Raw genomic sequence first — 16,336 nt, 5'->3', positions numbered from 1 at the left:
TGTGACTCACTGATGGAGGCCGTGGGTAGGTATCGTATGGAGGTGGGGGACTGTCCTGTTTGGGGCTGGAGGTGGTGTCATCCTCATGTTCACTCTCACTCCAGTAATCTGGGAGAATAAAAAAAAAATCCCACACACACACCTTAAAAAAATCTAAAAAAAAAAATCCTTTCAGGAAAAACCATATATGGCAACACTCACAAACACCAAAGTGAGATGGAGAAAACGTGTTGTGCAGACTCACCCTGATCCTGGCGCATCCTCTCGCGCTCGGCGTAGCCCACGGCGGCCATGTTGAGTCGACTCAGCCATCTGAGGGAAGTTCAGATATTTACGTTTGTAAAATGACCAAATAATGCTAAATAAATACACAAAATTGAGATATCTGTATTATAATAACAGTGTAATGAGTTAAATTATCAATATTTGATTCAATGATGGTTACATCAAGACTCTCTCTCTCTCTGAAATATTCATTACACACCACAACACATAGCGTTGGAAGAACAATAGCAAGCTAAGGCTAAAACAACCCGAGGACAAACTACATGCTAACAGCTAGCAATGGAGCTAGAATGACCCTGAGGTAAACTACATAATAACAGCTAGCAAGGGAGCAAATATGATTGTAGGACTACATTCTAAAAACTGGCGATGGCGCTAGAATGACTCTGGGACAAACTATGTGCTAACAGATAGCAATGGTGCTAAAAATGACATTGGGAGAAAAGTACATGCAAAACAGCTAGCCAAAGAGCTAAAAAAAATGACTCTGGGACAAAACTGCGTGCTAACAGCTAGCAGCGGAGCAAAAACAAACATTGGACTAGCTACTGCACACTGAGACAAACTGCATGTTAACAGCTAGCAATGGCGCTAAAGAGAAAACACTGGGACAAACTCCATGCTAACAGCTAGGAAGGGAGCAAAAATGACTGTAGGTCTACCTACATGCTAACAGCTAACAATGGAGCTAAAAACAAAACACTGATGGTCACAAATTCAGAGCATTTGTTCCTAAATTTCTGTCAGACAAATAAACAAACTGAATCAAAATACAATGGTTATATAATCTGTATTAACTCTGCTCTTTTTAATTAAAAATTAAGATATTCTGACTGAAACTATATATATATAGCGTTGCTATGTAAGTCGACGACAAACATCGGCGACGTGGATCCACACGCGGTGGAAATTTCGCGAAATGAGTCATTCATTTGTTGTAACGTTTTCATTTTAACGTGGAAAAAGCCTTTCTTGCGTACGAACGACAAACGTTGCCTAGGACTGCGAACTATTTCGACTCAAAGACGTGCACCGATGCCAAATTAGCATCGGTCGCGTGGGTTTTTGCGTTTACGCGTTCATTTTTTACCGACACTTTACACTTTATATTAGACCAAAAAAAAGCCTCGTCTACACAAACCGGCCTCCTTTTTTTTTTCTACCGAATCGGATTTATTTTATTTTTGCAGCAGCTTCTCTGGGAAACGGTAAACAGAAATGTTCGGGGGAGTTTTCATGGTCCCTGCTTCACCTGTTCATGTCGTCCACTCCATCTGCGGCAAAGTAGAAACTCTTGACCTTGGGGTGACACGCTTTGAAAGCACTAGAGAAAAAAACATGGGAGAGTTATTTTGTGTTTTTGCTGCTGGGAAAACATTCATACATGAGTATATTTTGTACATATATATATATATATATCACATATTTTTTTAAAGGTACTTACTATTTCTTGCGACATTCGCTGGCCCGGTCGATCTTGAACTCTGGCAGACTGACGAATCCCTCCGCCTTCTCGTCCTGGACAAACAGTAATGAGGGGAAATGAAGGTGATGATGTTGATTCACATTAGCATATAAATAAGGGCTAATTGTGGCCGGGTTTTTTTTTCCCCCTCGTGACATCTTTGTTACTCGTGACCTCAAATCAAAGTAAATCCTCAGTGGAAGGATTAGCGTTTTTTAAGGTTTTAAAAATAAGATCTAATGTCAACATCAAATAAGATAATTTTCTCCCAATTAAGAAAAGACAATTAAAAATGTAATAAACAAACATAAAACATCAAGAAACAAAGCATTTTGTAAGATGTGTTCTTACAAAACATGTCTGGAAAATGAAGCCAGTGCGGAAGTACCGTAATTGTGTATTATCTTCACTGGCCACTAGGGGGCAAATCCACTGAGTTTGTATCTATAAGAAGATTATCCGACTTTAGTGTCAAATAGTCCATAAAGCTATAGGGTAGTGATTCTCAAACACTGACTCGGGCCGTGGGGGATGATTTTTGCTAATCACGTCACTTCCAGGTATTGGCCAATCACAAGACAGTTAGCAAAAGTGCTACGCTGGCTGGCCAATCACAACACAGTTCTGTCTTCTGGGTGTGTGTGATTTATGTCTGAAACAGCGCAACTGAGGAGAGCTTCAGTCAGGAGAGATTTCTATCGGCTCGTTTACAGCAACAAGGAGGTTTTTGAGCATAAAAACAAGTTCATGTATGTAAGTAGACCTCCATAACTAACATATATGTGCAACAGGACCTTTAAACTACAGACGTTTGCAGCTAGAATAGTCGTTTACCACATTAACGATGTATAGAGTGTAGAATTTAGAGACTTCACCTCCGCCCATATTATTGTTGTTGTTACTCATTATTGTCTCTCATCATTTTTAGTAATATTGAATATAGTTGTTGTTATTATTATTGATATTATTCGTATTATTATAATTGCAGAATTACAATAAAAAAAGTTTTTTTTATTTTTTTTTGCTCTTTTGCTTCAACTTTCTCAAAACAAACCCCCCCAAAAAAAATACATTTAAAAATTTTTTTAAATGTATTTTTTTTTTTTTTGGTTTGTTTTGTTTCCTTTTGTTGAGTAATTTCTGTTTTTATTATGATTCCTGTTTACCTTTCTGACAATTATGATTAATATTTATTATCATTATTCGTAATATTATTAGATATACTATATATACCATTACTAGTTATTACTTTTTAGTTTAAAAAAACAAACAATGTATAGAGTGTATTTCTGAATCATTTAATGTTAAAGGTGCCATATGTAAGAATGTGGCCACAAACGGTTACTACATTCAAATTCAAAATATCTTTTAGGTTTCATTTTCTGACCTAACTAACTGGCAACCCGTGGTTGCTCGGCAGCTGAGACTCTACCGACTGCAATGACTGGTAGACGCAATAGGTGGCGCCACATGCCGAATCATGATTTTCAAAACATAATGATTTGCAGTCTGCAAAATATTTGTTTTTTTAATGCAAATATTTTGTCTGTACTGTTGTTGTTGGTGAGTTCAGTTTGTTATATGAACATTATTCCTGAGTCTCTGTGACATATTAGGAGGATTTTATGATTTATTACATAATGCACCTTTAAATTCATTGAAAAAAAAGTGCTTTTCCTTCAAAAAAATAAGGACATTCCTAAGTTTTTGGACGCGAGTGTACGGCGCGTTACGGGTCCCGAGACTCACCTCCTCGTTGATGTACCAGTACAGACAGTTGTCCTTCAGAACGAACCAGTACTTCTTCCACTTCTGTGAAAAGTAGCCCTTGGCGTCTCTCTTCCGCCACAGCCAGCCCTCACAGTCTCCTCTGCCCAGAGCTTTGCAGGAGACGCGACGGCGACTCAGCGAGGCCAGACCTCGCCCTGCAGCCACCGCCACCACCACGACCACCACGACAACGACGGAGAGACATAATATAAATCAGAGAAAAACAGCAGAGGAGTGCAGAGCATTAGAGGCGCTCGTAACAGCTCAATTTAAAGCCCTTATGTGGTGGTGGGTGTAAATAAAAACACTCCTAATGTTCCTGTAAATCTTTGGGTTGTGTGACAGAACGCCGCTGCACTGCAGCAAGAGGTAAGACGCTGTTTCATAAAAATGAGATTCTTCCTCTGGGCATAAAAGCCCTATATCATTTATTTTTCTCTCTTCCTCATTAGAGATTACTGAGAATACTTGGCTCCCGGTCGACGACGACCAGAGAGGAACTTTATTTGTGCTGCATCCGAAAATTCAATATTCCACTTATTTCTCCAGCTGTGGAAAAGTGCAGCGTAAAGTGAAGGAAATGAGCACATCCTCCACACAGCGTAAGACACCACCGTACAGCGGCTCTGCATAACTTTAACACAAACTAAGACGTAACTGTAGAGCAGCCATTCTCAACCTTGGGGTCGCGACTCAAAAAGGTTGAGAATCACTGCTGTAGAGGTGATCTAGGTGCACCTTAAACGCAGCAGCTCCCGCACAGACCAGAAACTGATACCATCACCAATCTGAGCTTATACGGCTTCAGGAGGAGGAGAGAAGATAAAGGTTTGTCTCGGCCTCCAGAACAGGAGTAATATTTCATTACCTGTTTGAGAAAGTGTTTAAAAGCAGGGGTTCTCAAAGTTTTGATACCTGAGGGCCAGTTTAGGAACCCAACATTGGACTGAGGGCCGCCAAAGGGAAATAAAAGAAAAAAAACCTGAAAGAAATCCCATTTGTAATAACTATGGCGTCCAAAATTTGACAAAACCGACATACTATACTACGTTGTCCAAAATGTGACAATTTTTTTGAAAAAAATGTTGGTCCAAAATTTGACAAAAACGTTGTTCAATACTATGTCGTCCCAATTTGAAAAAATTTTCCAAAAAAAAAAAAATTTTCAAACAAAAAAAAATTTGGCCCAAAATTTGACAAAAACGTCAAACTATACTATGTCGTCCAAAATGTGAAAATTTTTTGGGAAAAAAGTTTTTGGTCCAAAATTTTACAAAAACATTGTACAATACTATGTCGTCCCAAATTTGAAAAAAAAATTCAAAGAAAAAATTGGTCCAAAATTTGACAAAAATTACATATATGCTGTCCCAAATTTCAAAAAAAATTTCAAAAAGAAATTGGGTCCAAAATTTGACAAAAACGTCATACTATACTGTGTCACTATGTCATCCAAAATTTGATGACATAGTAAATACAGTTATACACTTATTGGTCTGTATCCAGTAATGTCCAATAAACATTTAACAAGCTTAGTCGCTCCTGGATTAAAACTATCAACTGTAATTCATTGCGGGGCCGCCAGAAATGTTTCTGCGGGCCGCCATCGGTCCCCAAGCCGCACTTTGAGAACCAATGGTTTAAAGAGTCCGTCGATGGATTTTTGATGGCAGAGGCGATTCTCGAGTCTGTAGGGGCCCTAAGGGGGCCCTTCCTTCCAACCAGTGTTCATCACCATTATGTTACAAATAATGCGACACCAGCGAAAAATGTATGGGTTCAAAATATAATTTTTTTTCAAAGTGAATGAAATAACATGGAAAAACCTTGTGATTAAAAAGTATGTGCCGATATAAATGTAAAGAACAATAAAATACTGTAAATAGCTTTTAAAAAAAACCTATATAAACTGAGTAAAAAATACATGACACTGTAAAGAACCCACATTATAAAGCAATATAAATATATTGAACAATAAAATACTGTAAATTATGAGGCGCCAATTGTAAAGTTGCTAAAGATGCTGAAATAAACAGCAGCTTTTTGCCACATTTAGCAAAAAAACTGTGTGAATGTGAATTTTTTTTAATGTTAGCTTTGACCAGATTTACAGCAATATTTGTGAATTTTGTGATATTTACTTCTCTTGTGAAAATATAATTTTAGTGTTTAATCTGAATAAAAAATCTAAATCTAAATGTTAAATGTTAAATGTTAAATCTAAATGTTTTGTTTGAAAATATTTAGCTAATATGCAAATTCACACTGCCGGTAACCGGATGTACCAAAATAAAAGCTCGAGGAGGTCAGGCTGTGTTTATACAATCATTAAAAATTATATTTTCACAAGAGAAGTAAATATCAGAAAAATTCACAAATATTGCTGTAAATCTGGTGAAAACTATAAATTCACGTTTTTTGTACATGTTTTTTGCTAAATGTGGCAAAAAGTTGCTGTTTATTTTAGCATGCGCAACTTTACAATCGGCGCCTCATAGTAATTAAGTGAAACCGGCTCGGGGGGCCCCAAGCAGTTGCCTGCCCTGCCTGTATCACAAGCTGCGTCCCTGTTTGATGTAAAAACTGTTAAAAAGAGAAGTGAAAGCGAGTGCAGATGGAGCTAAAGCTTTCGGCGTTCGTCACGACGGGCAGATGGTGAAAAGCGAGTGAAAGGCCATCGAAACGAAAGAGAATAATAATCACATCCAAACATGTGAGGAACAACAAGGAGAGGAGACGGGGAATAAGTTAAGAAGTGGGTCATTATCCGGGTGATTTTGTCTCAGTCAGAAACGCTGAGTCACGGCGTTCATCATCAGCGATGAGTCCAGATTGGCGAAATGAGCTCGACGTGCGACGGAATGCTAATTTAGTTTCTCTGCAACAAACACGAGGACGGTGGGGGGGGGGGGATGTTTTTGGCCAAGACAACACGATGATTTCTCTGAGACGAGACGAGCGAATAATCCCCCGAACGACGGCAGCGGGATTAAACTTGCAGCTGCTCGCGTCTGCAGATTGGTACGGAAGCTTTAAATTTGCATTTTCACCTGGTGAAATTAAGGCTGCGAGTGCCTCTGTGATTTATTTATTTATTTTATTTACTTTAAGTAGAAATTATCTGCTGGTTCCAGCTTCTCAGGGCCACACTATAGCAACACTATTGCAACAGTTTCCTGGAAACTTTGCTCATAATTCTGTGTGGAAGACTTAGCAACAGCATTAACTACATCATCAACTGTGACACAGGTTAGCTACATCATCAACTGTGACGCACATTAGCAACTTCATCATTTACCTCATAAGCTGCAGCGCAAGTTAGCAACGTCATTAGCTACATCTGCGACTGTGGCACAAGTTAGCAACATCATTAGCTACATCATCAATTGAGACCCAAGTTAGCAACGTCATTAGCTACCTCATCAACTGTGGCACAAATTAGCAACATCATTAGCTACATCTTCAATTGAAACCCAAGTTAGCAATGTCATTAGCTACATCATCAACTGTGGCCCAAGTTAGCAATGCCGTTAGCTACGTCATCAACTGTGACACAAGTTAGCAGCCTTATTAGCTCATCAACGGTGACGCACATTAGCAACTTCATCATTTACCTCATAAGCTGCAGCGCAAGTTAGCAACGTCATTAGTTATATCAGCGACTGTTGCACAAGTTAACAACATCATTAGCTACATCATCAATTGAAACCCAAGTTAGCAATGTCATTAGCTACATCATCAACTGTGGCCCAAGTGAGCAATGTCGTTAGCTACGTCATCAACTGTGATGCAAGCTAGCAACATCATTAGCTACATCATCAACTGTGGCAAAGGTTAGCAACATCATTAGCTACATCTTCAATTGAAACCCAAGTTAGCAATGTAATAAGTTACATCATCAACTGTGGCACAAATTAGCAACGTCATTAGCTACATCTTCAGTTGAAACCCAAGTTAGCAATGTCATTAGCTACATCATCAACTGTGGCCCAAGTTAGCAATGTCGTTAGCTACGTCATCAACTGTGATGCAAGCTAGCAACATCATTAGCTACATCATCAACTGTGGCAAAGGTTAGCAACATCATTTGCTACATCTTCAATTGAAAGCCAGTCTGGAAATACGACGACTTTAAAACACGATGTTTTCTCTGTTTTTCACTGGTTTAGAAACAGGTGTTTGGAAGGGGGAGGAGCTTGTGCAACCACTTTTAAAGGTCGATTCCACAAAAATGCCACTTTCTCTAAGTACTTAATGCTTTAAAGGTTAATTTCACCCAGATGTTACTCCACTGATTACTCCATTACACTCCATTCTACTCCACTCCAACAGGCTGAAGCGAACACGTGGCTTCTTACCTTTATTCTTCTTCCTGGTCTTGGACTGCAGAGAGGCCGACTGCTGGTATGTCTAAAAAAGGATGGAGAGAAGAGAGGAGGAGAGAGAGAAGGCTGTCAGGATGAATCAGTGGCATTTGCTTTTGCTGCAAAGAATCCTGGGATATAAAAGATGACAGATCTCGGAGGGGGGGGGGGGAAACGTGGACCTGGTTGTACGACTGTTGCATCTCCGCTAACACCTCTAAACATAGACCTGAGGGACAGGAGGACAGAGGGAGGGGGGGGGGGGGGGCGTTAGCGTTAGCATGATAGCACACAGCCACATCCAGGTGATGGAGGAAAGGTAAAGGCAAATAAACGTCGGGGAGAAAACACGCGGAACACTGCTTCTCGAGTCAAAACTTGACGTTTTCTATATTTATTTACGTTTCAGTATTTATTATTAGTCGGTGCAGCCACGAACGTCTCTTCTCTCATCACTGCTTCACTTGGATGTGAAAGAAAACTTAAAAACATCGCGATTCTGAGGAAGGAAGAAGTTTACGGCCGCACTTTTGCAACAGTTTCCTGGAAACTTTACTCATAATTCTGTGGAAGACTTAGCAAAGGTATTAGCTACATCATCAACTGTGACACAAGTTAGCAACGTTATTAGCTCATCAAGTGTGACGCACATAAGCGACTTCAACATTTACCTCATAAGCTGCAGCGCAAGATAGCAACGTCGTTAGCTACGTCATCAACTGTGAGACAAGTTAGCCATGTTATTAGCTCAACTGTGACACACATTAGCAACTTCAACATTTACCTCACAAGCTGCAGCGCAAGATAGCAACATCATTAGCTACATCAGCAACTGTGGCACAAGTTAGCAACATCATTAGCTACATCATCAACTGAGACCCAAGGTAGCAATGTCATTAGCTACATCATCAACTGTGGCTGTGGCACAAGTGAGCAACATCATTAGCTACATCTTCAATTGAGACCCAAGTTAGCAATGTCATTAGCTACATCGTCAACTGTGGCTGTGTCACAAGTTAGCAACATCATTAGCTACAGCTTCAATTGAGACCCAAGTTAGCAATGTCATTAGCTACATCGTCAACTGTGGCTATGTCACAATTTAGCAATATCATTAGCTACATCTTCAATTGAGACCCAAGTTAGCAACATCATCACCTACAGCTTCAATTGAGACTCAAGTTAGCAATGTCATTAGCTACCATCGTCAACTGTGGCTGTGGCACAAGTTAGCAACATCATTAGCTACATCTTCAATTGAGACCCAAGTTAGCAACATCATCACCTACAGCTTCAATTGAGACCCAAGTTAGCAATGTCATTAGCTACCTCGTCAGCTGTGGTTGTGGCACAAGTTAGCAACATCTAGCGCATGTATATCTATTGTGTTCCGTCCATGTGTTCACTCTGCACACATGAGACACGTGGAGAGACTTCTACTTTTCAGTTTTGGCCTCTTGCCTATTTTTTTTCCACGCAGTTCCGAGCAGAAAATAGATCTGCTGACGACGATGTTGACATTTCACCAGCATGACTACACAACAACTGACACCTCTCAGTGTCCTTTTGTGTCTCGGACGAATGTGAAGACACGAACAATCAACCACAGTCCTAACAGTCGGACGTCAATAAAAAAGTGTTAGTATCTGACGGAGAGAGATCGCCTACCGCAGCTTTAATCGCCACAGCGTCTCGCGTCTGTGACACTTCTTTGCGTCTTTTTAAGACTTGACCTCCATCGACGGGTCACGCTTTGATGTCACTACATTACACATGTCGAGGGCCTGGACGGCGGCCAATCACAGCCCCACGCTCAGCATGACCGATGATAAGGGCCCGCCCACACCCGCTGACACGCCATCTGCCATCGCGGCGAGGCAAACACACACACACACACACACACACAGACACATGCAAACATGTTTCATTTGCAAAGAGATGCTGTCAAGACGTATGAGGTCACCGTCGGCCTCGGCGGCGCTGCGGCGCGCAGAGCGGCGAGCTCAGACGGACAGGCCGGGCGGACACGTGTCATGGAAGTGACAGGAGGGTAATAACAAGTCGACAGTGGCTCACATCGCGCGTCACCGCGGCGACATTTCATCAGGGCAAAAAAAAAAGCCTTTTTTAGGAAAAGGAGTTTTTCCTTTTTAATTTTGATCGACAGGTTTTCAATGTCATTGCTACTCTACTATATTTTGGCCTTCGTTATCACGGAATTATCATCTTGTTATCGACATCATCTTGTTGTTGACCAAAAGTGCTGTATCCCGCATCCCATAAAAACCTCAAAAAAGCAAAATATAAACAAAACAAAAACAGTCAAACCAATAAACTATATAAATTAAAATGAACATTGCTAGCTTGCATCACAGTCGATGATGTAGCTAATGACATTGCTAACTTGTGTCTCAATTGAAGATGTAGCTAATGACGTTGCTAACTTGAGTCACAGTTGATGATGAAGCTAATGACTTTGCTAACTTGCGTCACAGTTGATGACGTAGCTAATGACGTTGCTAGTTTGCATCACAGTTGATGATGCAGCTAATGACATTGCTAACTTGCATCACAGTCGATGATGTAGCTAATGACGCTGCTAGCTTGCATCACAGTTGATGATGCAGCTAATGACTTTGCTAACTTGCGTCACAGTTGATGACGTAGCTAATGACGTTGCTAGTTTGCATCACAGTTGATGATGCAGCTAATGACATTGCTAGCTTGCATCACAGTTGATGATGTAGCTTATGACGCTGCTAGCTTGCATCACAGTTGATGATGCAGCTAATGATGTTGCTAGCTTGCATCACAGTTGATGATGTAGCTAATGACATTATTGCTAGCTTGCGTCACAGTTGATGATGTAGCTAATGACGTTGCTAGCTTGCATCACAGTCGATGATGTAGCTAATGACGTTGCTAACTTGGGTCTCAATTGATGATGTAGCTAATGACGTTGCTAGCTTGCGTCGCAGTCGATGATGCAGCTAATGACGTTACTAGCTTGCATCACAGTTGATGTTGCAGCTAATGACGTTGTTAGCTTGCATCACAGTTGATGATGTAGCTAATGACGTTGCTAACTTGGGTCTCAATTGATGATGTAGCTAATGACGTTGCTAGCTTGCATCTCAGTTGATGATGCAGCTAATGACGTTATTAGCTTGCGTCACAGTTGATGATGCAGCTAATGACGTTATTAGCTTGCGTCACAGTTGATGACGTAGCTAATGACGTTGCTAGTTTGCATCACAGTTGATGATGCAGCTAATGACATTGCTAACTTGCATCACAGTCGATGATGTAGCTAATGACGTTGCTAACTTGCGTCACAGTTGATGATGTAGCTAATGACGTTGCTAGCTTGCGTCACAGTTGATGATGTAGCTAATGACGTTGCTAGCTTGCGTCACAGTTGATGATGCAGCTAATGACGTTGCTAGCTTGCATCACAGTTGATGAAGTAGCTAATGACATTGCTAACTTGGGTCTCAATTGATGATGTAGCTAATGACGTTGCTAACTTGCGTCACAGTTGATGATGTAGCTAATGACATTGCTAACTTGCGTCCCAGTTGATGATGCAGCTAATGATGTTGCTAGCTTGCATCACAGTTGATGATGTAGCTTATGACGCTGCTAGCTTGCATCACAGTTGATGATGCAGCTAATGATGTTGCTAGCTTGCATCACAGTTGATGATGTAGCTAATGACATTATTGCTAGCTTGCGTCACAGTTGATGATGTAGCTAATGACGTTGCTAGCTTGCATCACAGTCGATGATGTAGCTAATGACGTTGCTAACTTGGGTCTCAATTGATGATGTAGCTAATGACGTTATTAGCTTGCATCACAGTTGATGATGTAGCTAATAATGTTGCTAACTTGCATCACAGTTTATGATGCAGCTAATGACGTTATAAGCTTGCGTCACAGTTGATGATGTAGCTAATGACGTTGCTAGCTTGCGTCACAGTTGATGATGTAGCTAATGACGTTGCTAGCTTGCGTCACAGTTGATGATGCAGCTAATGACGTTGCTAGCTTGCATCACAGTTGATGATGAAGCTAATGACATTGCTAGCTCGCATCACAGTTGATGATGATGCTAATGACGTTGCTAGCTCGCATCACAGTTGATGATGATGCTAATGACGTTGCTAGCTCGCATCACAGTTGATGATGATGCTAATGACATTATTGCTAGCTTGCGTCACAGTCGATGATGTAGCTAATGACGTTGCTAGCTCGCATCACAGTTGATGATGGAGCTAATGACGTTGCTAACTTGCTTTTTTCCTTTTAGTTTTGATCTATAGGAAGTTTTAAATGCCATTTCTACTTATAAAGTACATACATTTCTGTCTTCTGTTATCTCAAATTCACAGAATAATCATCTTGTTTTCCAGTCCAATCCAATCCACGTTTATTTCTATAGCACATTTAAAAACAAACGAGATGACCAAAGCGCTGTTCATCGCATAAACGCATAAAACAAACAGGATATGAAACGATGTAAACTAAAAGTAATAAACAAAATAAACAATGCAATAATAAAAATGAAATGTAAAACTGAAATTATATTATACAGGCTGTGTGGGAGCAAGTTGAATGTGGGGGGCACGGTGACTAAGGATGTGAAGTATCGCAGAACAACAGCCTCTTGTCTCGTGATGAGATAAATGAACGTGTTATCTCGGGATAACGGGGCCAGATTTCTCACGATAACAAGACAAAATGAGTGAGTTACACTGAGATAACGAGGCCTCGTTTCCCCCGTGACGACGAGATCATTTATCTGGTTATCTCCCCCGATAAGCAGAATCACTGAAGTGCGAACGCTTCCACTCAACTGAATTTGCCTCAACTGGATAATCTCAATCACAGCGTGGATAACCGGGGCTCAGAGAAACACACAGGGATTTGTGAATTTGTGAAATGTAAAATAGTGCTTCGTGGTGACCTTTAAAGGACAAAGGAAATGTTGACTCACGTGATAGATGGAGGCCGGGTCTCTGGGTGGAGAATCCCTCTGGTTGTTCTGCAGGACGTAGTGGGAGGGGCTTTGGCTGTGGTGGCTCCGCCTCTTGGCGCGCTTGGCCGTGTCATTGGAGCGTTTACCCGGACGAGCCGTGTGGGAGGAGTAGTCGTCCGATAGTTTCCTCTCGTCACCAGCGGGCATTGGCACGTAATGCATGAGCGTCGCTTCTGCGACAGAAAGACAGAAAACTCAAATACTGATGATGTAGCTAATAAAGATGCTAACTTGTGTCACAGTTGATGATGTAGCCAGAGTCAATGATCTTGCTAACTATCATGTAAATAATGAATAAAGAATAATAAAACATTGCTAACTTGCACCGCAGCTTATGAGGTAAACGATGAAGTTGCCAATGTCCGTCATAGTTGATGATGTAGCTAATGATGATGCTATCTTGTGTCACAGCTGAAGATGTGGCTAATGATGTTGCTAACTTGCGCTGCAGCTTATGTGGTAAACGAAGTTGCTAATGTGCGTCATAGTTGATGATGTAGCTAATGACGTTGCTAACTTGCGCCGCAGCTTATGAGGCAAACAATAAAGTTGCTAACGTGCATCACAGTTGATGATGTAGCTAATGACGTTGCTAACTTGCGCCGCAGCTAATTAGGTAAACGATAAAATTGCTAACCTGCGTCACAGTTGATGATGTAGCTAATGACGATGCTAACTTGCACCGCAGCTTATGAGGTAAACAATGAAGTTGCTAACGTGCATCACAGTTGATGATGCAGCTAATGACGTTGCTAACTTGCGCCGCAGCTTATGAGGTAAACGATAAAGTTGTTACCGTGCGTCACAGTTGATGATGTAGCTAATGACGTTGCTAGCTTGTGCTGCAGCTTATTAGGTAAACGATAAAGTTGCTAACGTGCATCACAGTTGATGATGTAGCTAATGACATTGCTAATTTGCGCCGCAGCTTATGAGGTAAGCGATGAAGATGCTAACTTGTGTCACAGTCGATGATGTAGCTAATAACGTTGCTAACTTGCATCACAGTTGATGAGGTAAACAATCAAGTTGCTAACTTGCGTCACATTTTATGATGTGGCTAATAACACTGCTAACTTGCACTGCAGCTTATGCGGTTAACGATGAAATTGCTAATGTGCGTAACAGTTGATGATGTAGCTAACGATGTTGTAAACTTGCATCCCAGGTGACGATGTCGCTAATGATGTCGCTAGCTTGCGCTGCAGCTTCTGAGGTAAACGATGAAGTTGCTAACCGTACGTCACAGCTGATGACTTAACATCGATGAAGTATCGGATATAGTCACGTCTGCATGCGTCGTACTCGCTAACTTTATGCGATCCACGTCCACACAGTTCGATTCATAATCGTCCTTTCAAAATCACAAAAATCCATCTTTTTTCAAATCAACTTGTTTCCAGAGACGAGGAGGAAACCCAGGTTCCTCTGACTCTCCCTCCTGTCGTCCCCTGGTTGCTAGGCAGCGGCCAGAGGAGAGTGAGACACCGAGAGGAGCTGCTGTCAGCGTCGCCATGGCAACTGTGTGAGTGATTCAGGTGGAGGTCAGTGGGCATAGTTATTTCTTTATCTTTGTTTTTTTTTCTCTTTTTTTGTTCTTGTCGCCGTTTGTTTCTTCCTCTCCTACCTCGTTTCTTCCTCCACCTCCACCTCCACCTGTCCTCCTCTCCTCCCCATCTGTTCATGTCATTTCAGTCATTTGTCCACCTTTCTTCACTCTCCTCATCCACACTTACTACATTTCTCTGTGAGAGAGAGGTGGAGGGGAAATTGATGTCCTCACACAGTGATGTGGTTGTAATGCAGAGAGATGGGGACTTTTAACACACACACACACACACACACATTCTTGTACTTGCCGAATACTGAGAACCGGGTATAAGTGCTGGCAAAGTGAGGACCAGCATTTCCACTTTATAAATCAACACAATTACAAATATCTACTTCGTGAATGACATCTATAAAGAACTCCTTGGTGCAGTACCATAAACTGTCTGCAGGTGGAGCCCAAGAGCAAAAAGTGTGTGAAACACCAGGGCTAGAAAACGTGTTTTTGTACTTAATTGAGGAGCTGTGTTAAAAACAGAGTATATATCATGTGTACAACCTTAAGGAAGTGATTTCAACGAAAACAAAGTGAGGACCGGCCAAAATGTCCTCACTTTGTAAAAATGACCTCACTTTGTTGGTTAAAAAAGACCTCACTGGTCCTCGGTATGCCGCAAGTACAAGAACACACACACACCTCCATTCTTGTACTTGTTGCATACTGAGGACCAGCATTTCCACTTTATAAATCAACACAATTACAAATATCTACTTCATGAGTGACATCGATAAAGAATTACTGGGTGCAGTACCATAAACTGTCTGCAGGTGGAGCCCCAGAGCAAAAAGTGTGTTTTTGCACCAAATTGAGGAGCTCTGTTAAAAACAGAGTATATATCATGTTTACAACCTAAGGAAGTGATTTGAACGGAAAACAAAGCGAGGACCGGCCAAAATGTCCTCACTTTGTAAAAATGTCCTCACTTGGTTGGTTAAAAAAGACCTTGCTGGTCCTCAGTATGCCGCAAGTACAAGAACACACACACACACACACACACACAGAACGCTCACCTCTGCGACTTTCTCTGTAATAATAACAATAACAAATATCTACTTCATGAATGACATCTATAAAGAACTACTGGGTGCAGTACCATAAACTGTCTGCAGGTGGAGCCCCAGAGCAAAAAGTGTGTTTTTGCACCAAATTGAGGAGCTCTGTTAAAAACAGAGTATATATCATTTTTACAACCTAAGGAAGTGATTTGAATGAAAACAAAGTGAGGACCGGCCAAAATGTCCTCACTTTGTAAAAATTACCTCACTTTGTTGGTTTTAAACCCTCATTGGTCCTCAGTATGCCGCAAGTACAAGAACACACACACACACACACACACACACACACACACACACACACACACACACACACACACACACACACACACACACACACACACACACACACACACACACACAGAACGCTCACCTCTGCGACTCTCTCTGTAATAATAACAATAACAAATCTACTTCGTGAATGACATCGATAAATAACTACTGGGTGCAGTACCATAAACTGTCTGTAGGTGGAGCCCCAGAGCAAAAAGTGTGTTTTTGTACCAAATTGAGGAGCTCTGTTAAAAACAGAGTATATATCATTTTTACAACCTAAGGAAGTGATTTGAACGAAAACAAAGTGAGGACCGGCCAAAATGTCCTCACTTTGTTGGTTAAAAACCCTCACTGGTCCTCAGTATGCCGCAAGTAGAAGAACACACACACACACAGAACACTCACCTCTGCGACTTTCTCTGTAATAATAACAATAACAAATATCTACTTCGTGAATGACATCGATAAAGAACTA

At 41.1% G+C, this 16,336-nt stretch overlaps 1 protein-coding gene across 1 annotated transcript in view; it reads right to left on the bottom strand.

Annotated features, from left to right (window-relative positions):
* The window catches only part of cnksr2a (connector enhancer of kinase suppressor of Ras 2a), a gene marked incomplete at both ends in the record, with an annotated part of 73,391 nt that overhangs the window by 14,230 nt on the left and 42,825 nt on the right, over positions 1 to 16,336 (bottom strand). The window contains 7 exons of the mRNA XM_083901308.1: positions 11 to 108; positions 245 to 312; positions 1,538 to 1,609; positions 1,730 to 1,803; positions 3,500 to 3,675; positions 7,879 to 7,930; positions 12,883 to 13,097. Of these exons, the coding sequence (XP_083757434.1) occupies positions 11 to 108; positions 245 to 312; positions 1,538 to 1,609; positions 1,730 to 1,803; positions 3,500 to 3,675; positions 7,879 to 7,930; positions 12,883 to 13,097 (755 nt within the window). The remainder of the gene's footprint in view (positions 1 to 10; positions 109 to 244; positions 313 to 1,537; positions 1,610 to 1,729; positions 1,804 to 3,499; positions 3,676 to 7,878; positions 7,931 to 12,882; positions 13,098 to 16,336) is intronic.

Source organism: Microchirus variegatus (genome assembly GCF_963457635.1).
Source record: "Microchirus variegatus genome assembly, chromosome: 15".
NCBI classification, from domain to species: Eukaryota; Metazoa; Chordata; class Actinopteri; order Pleuronectiformes; family Soleidae; genus Microchirus; species Microchirus variegatus.
This window is presented reverse-complemented; position numbering and strand designations above follow the sequence as displayed.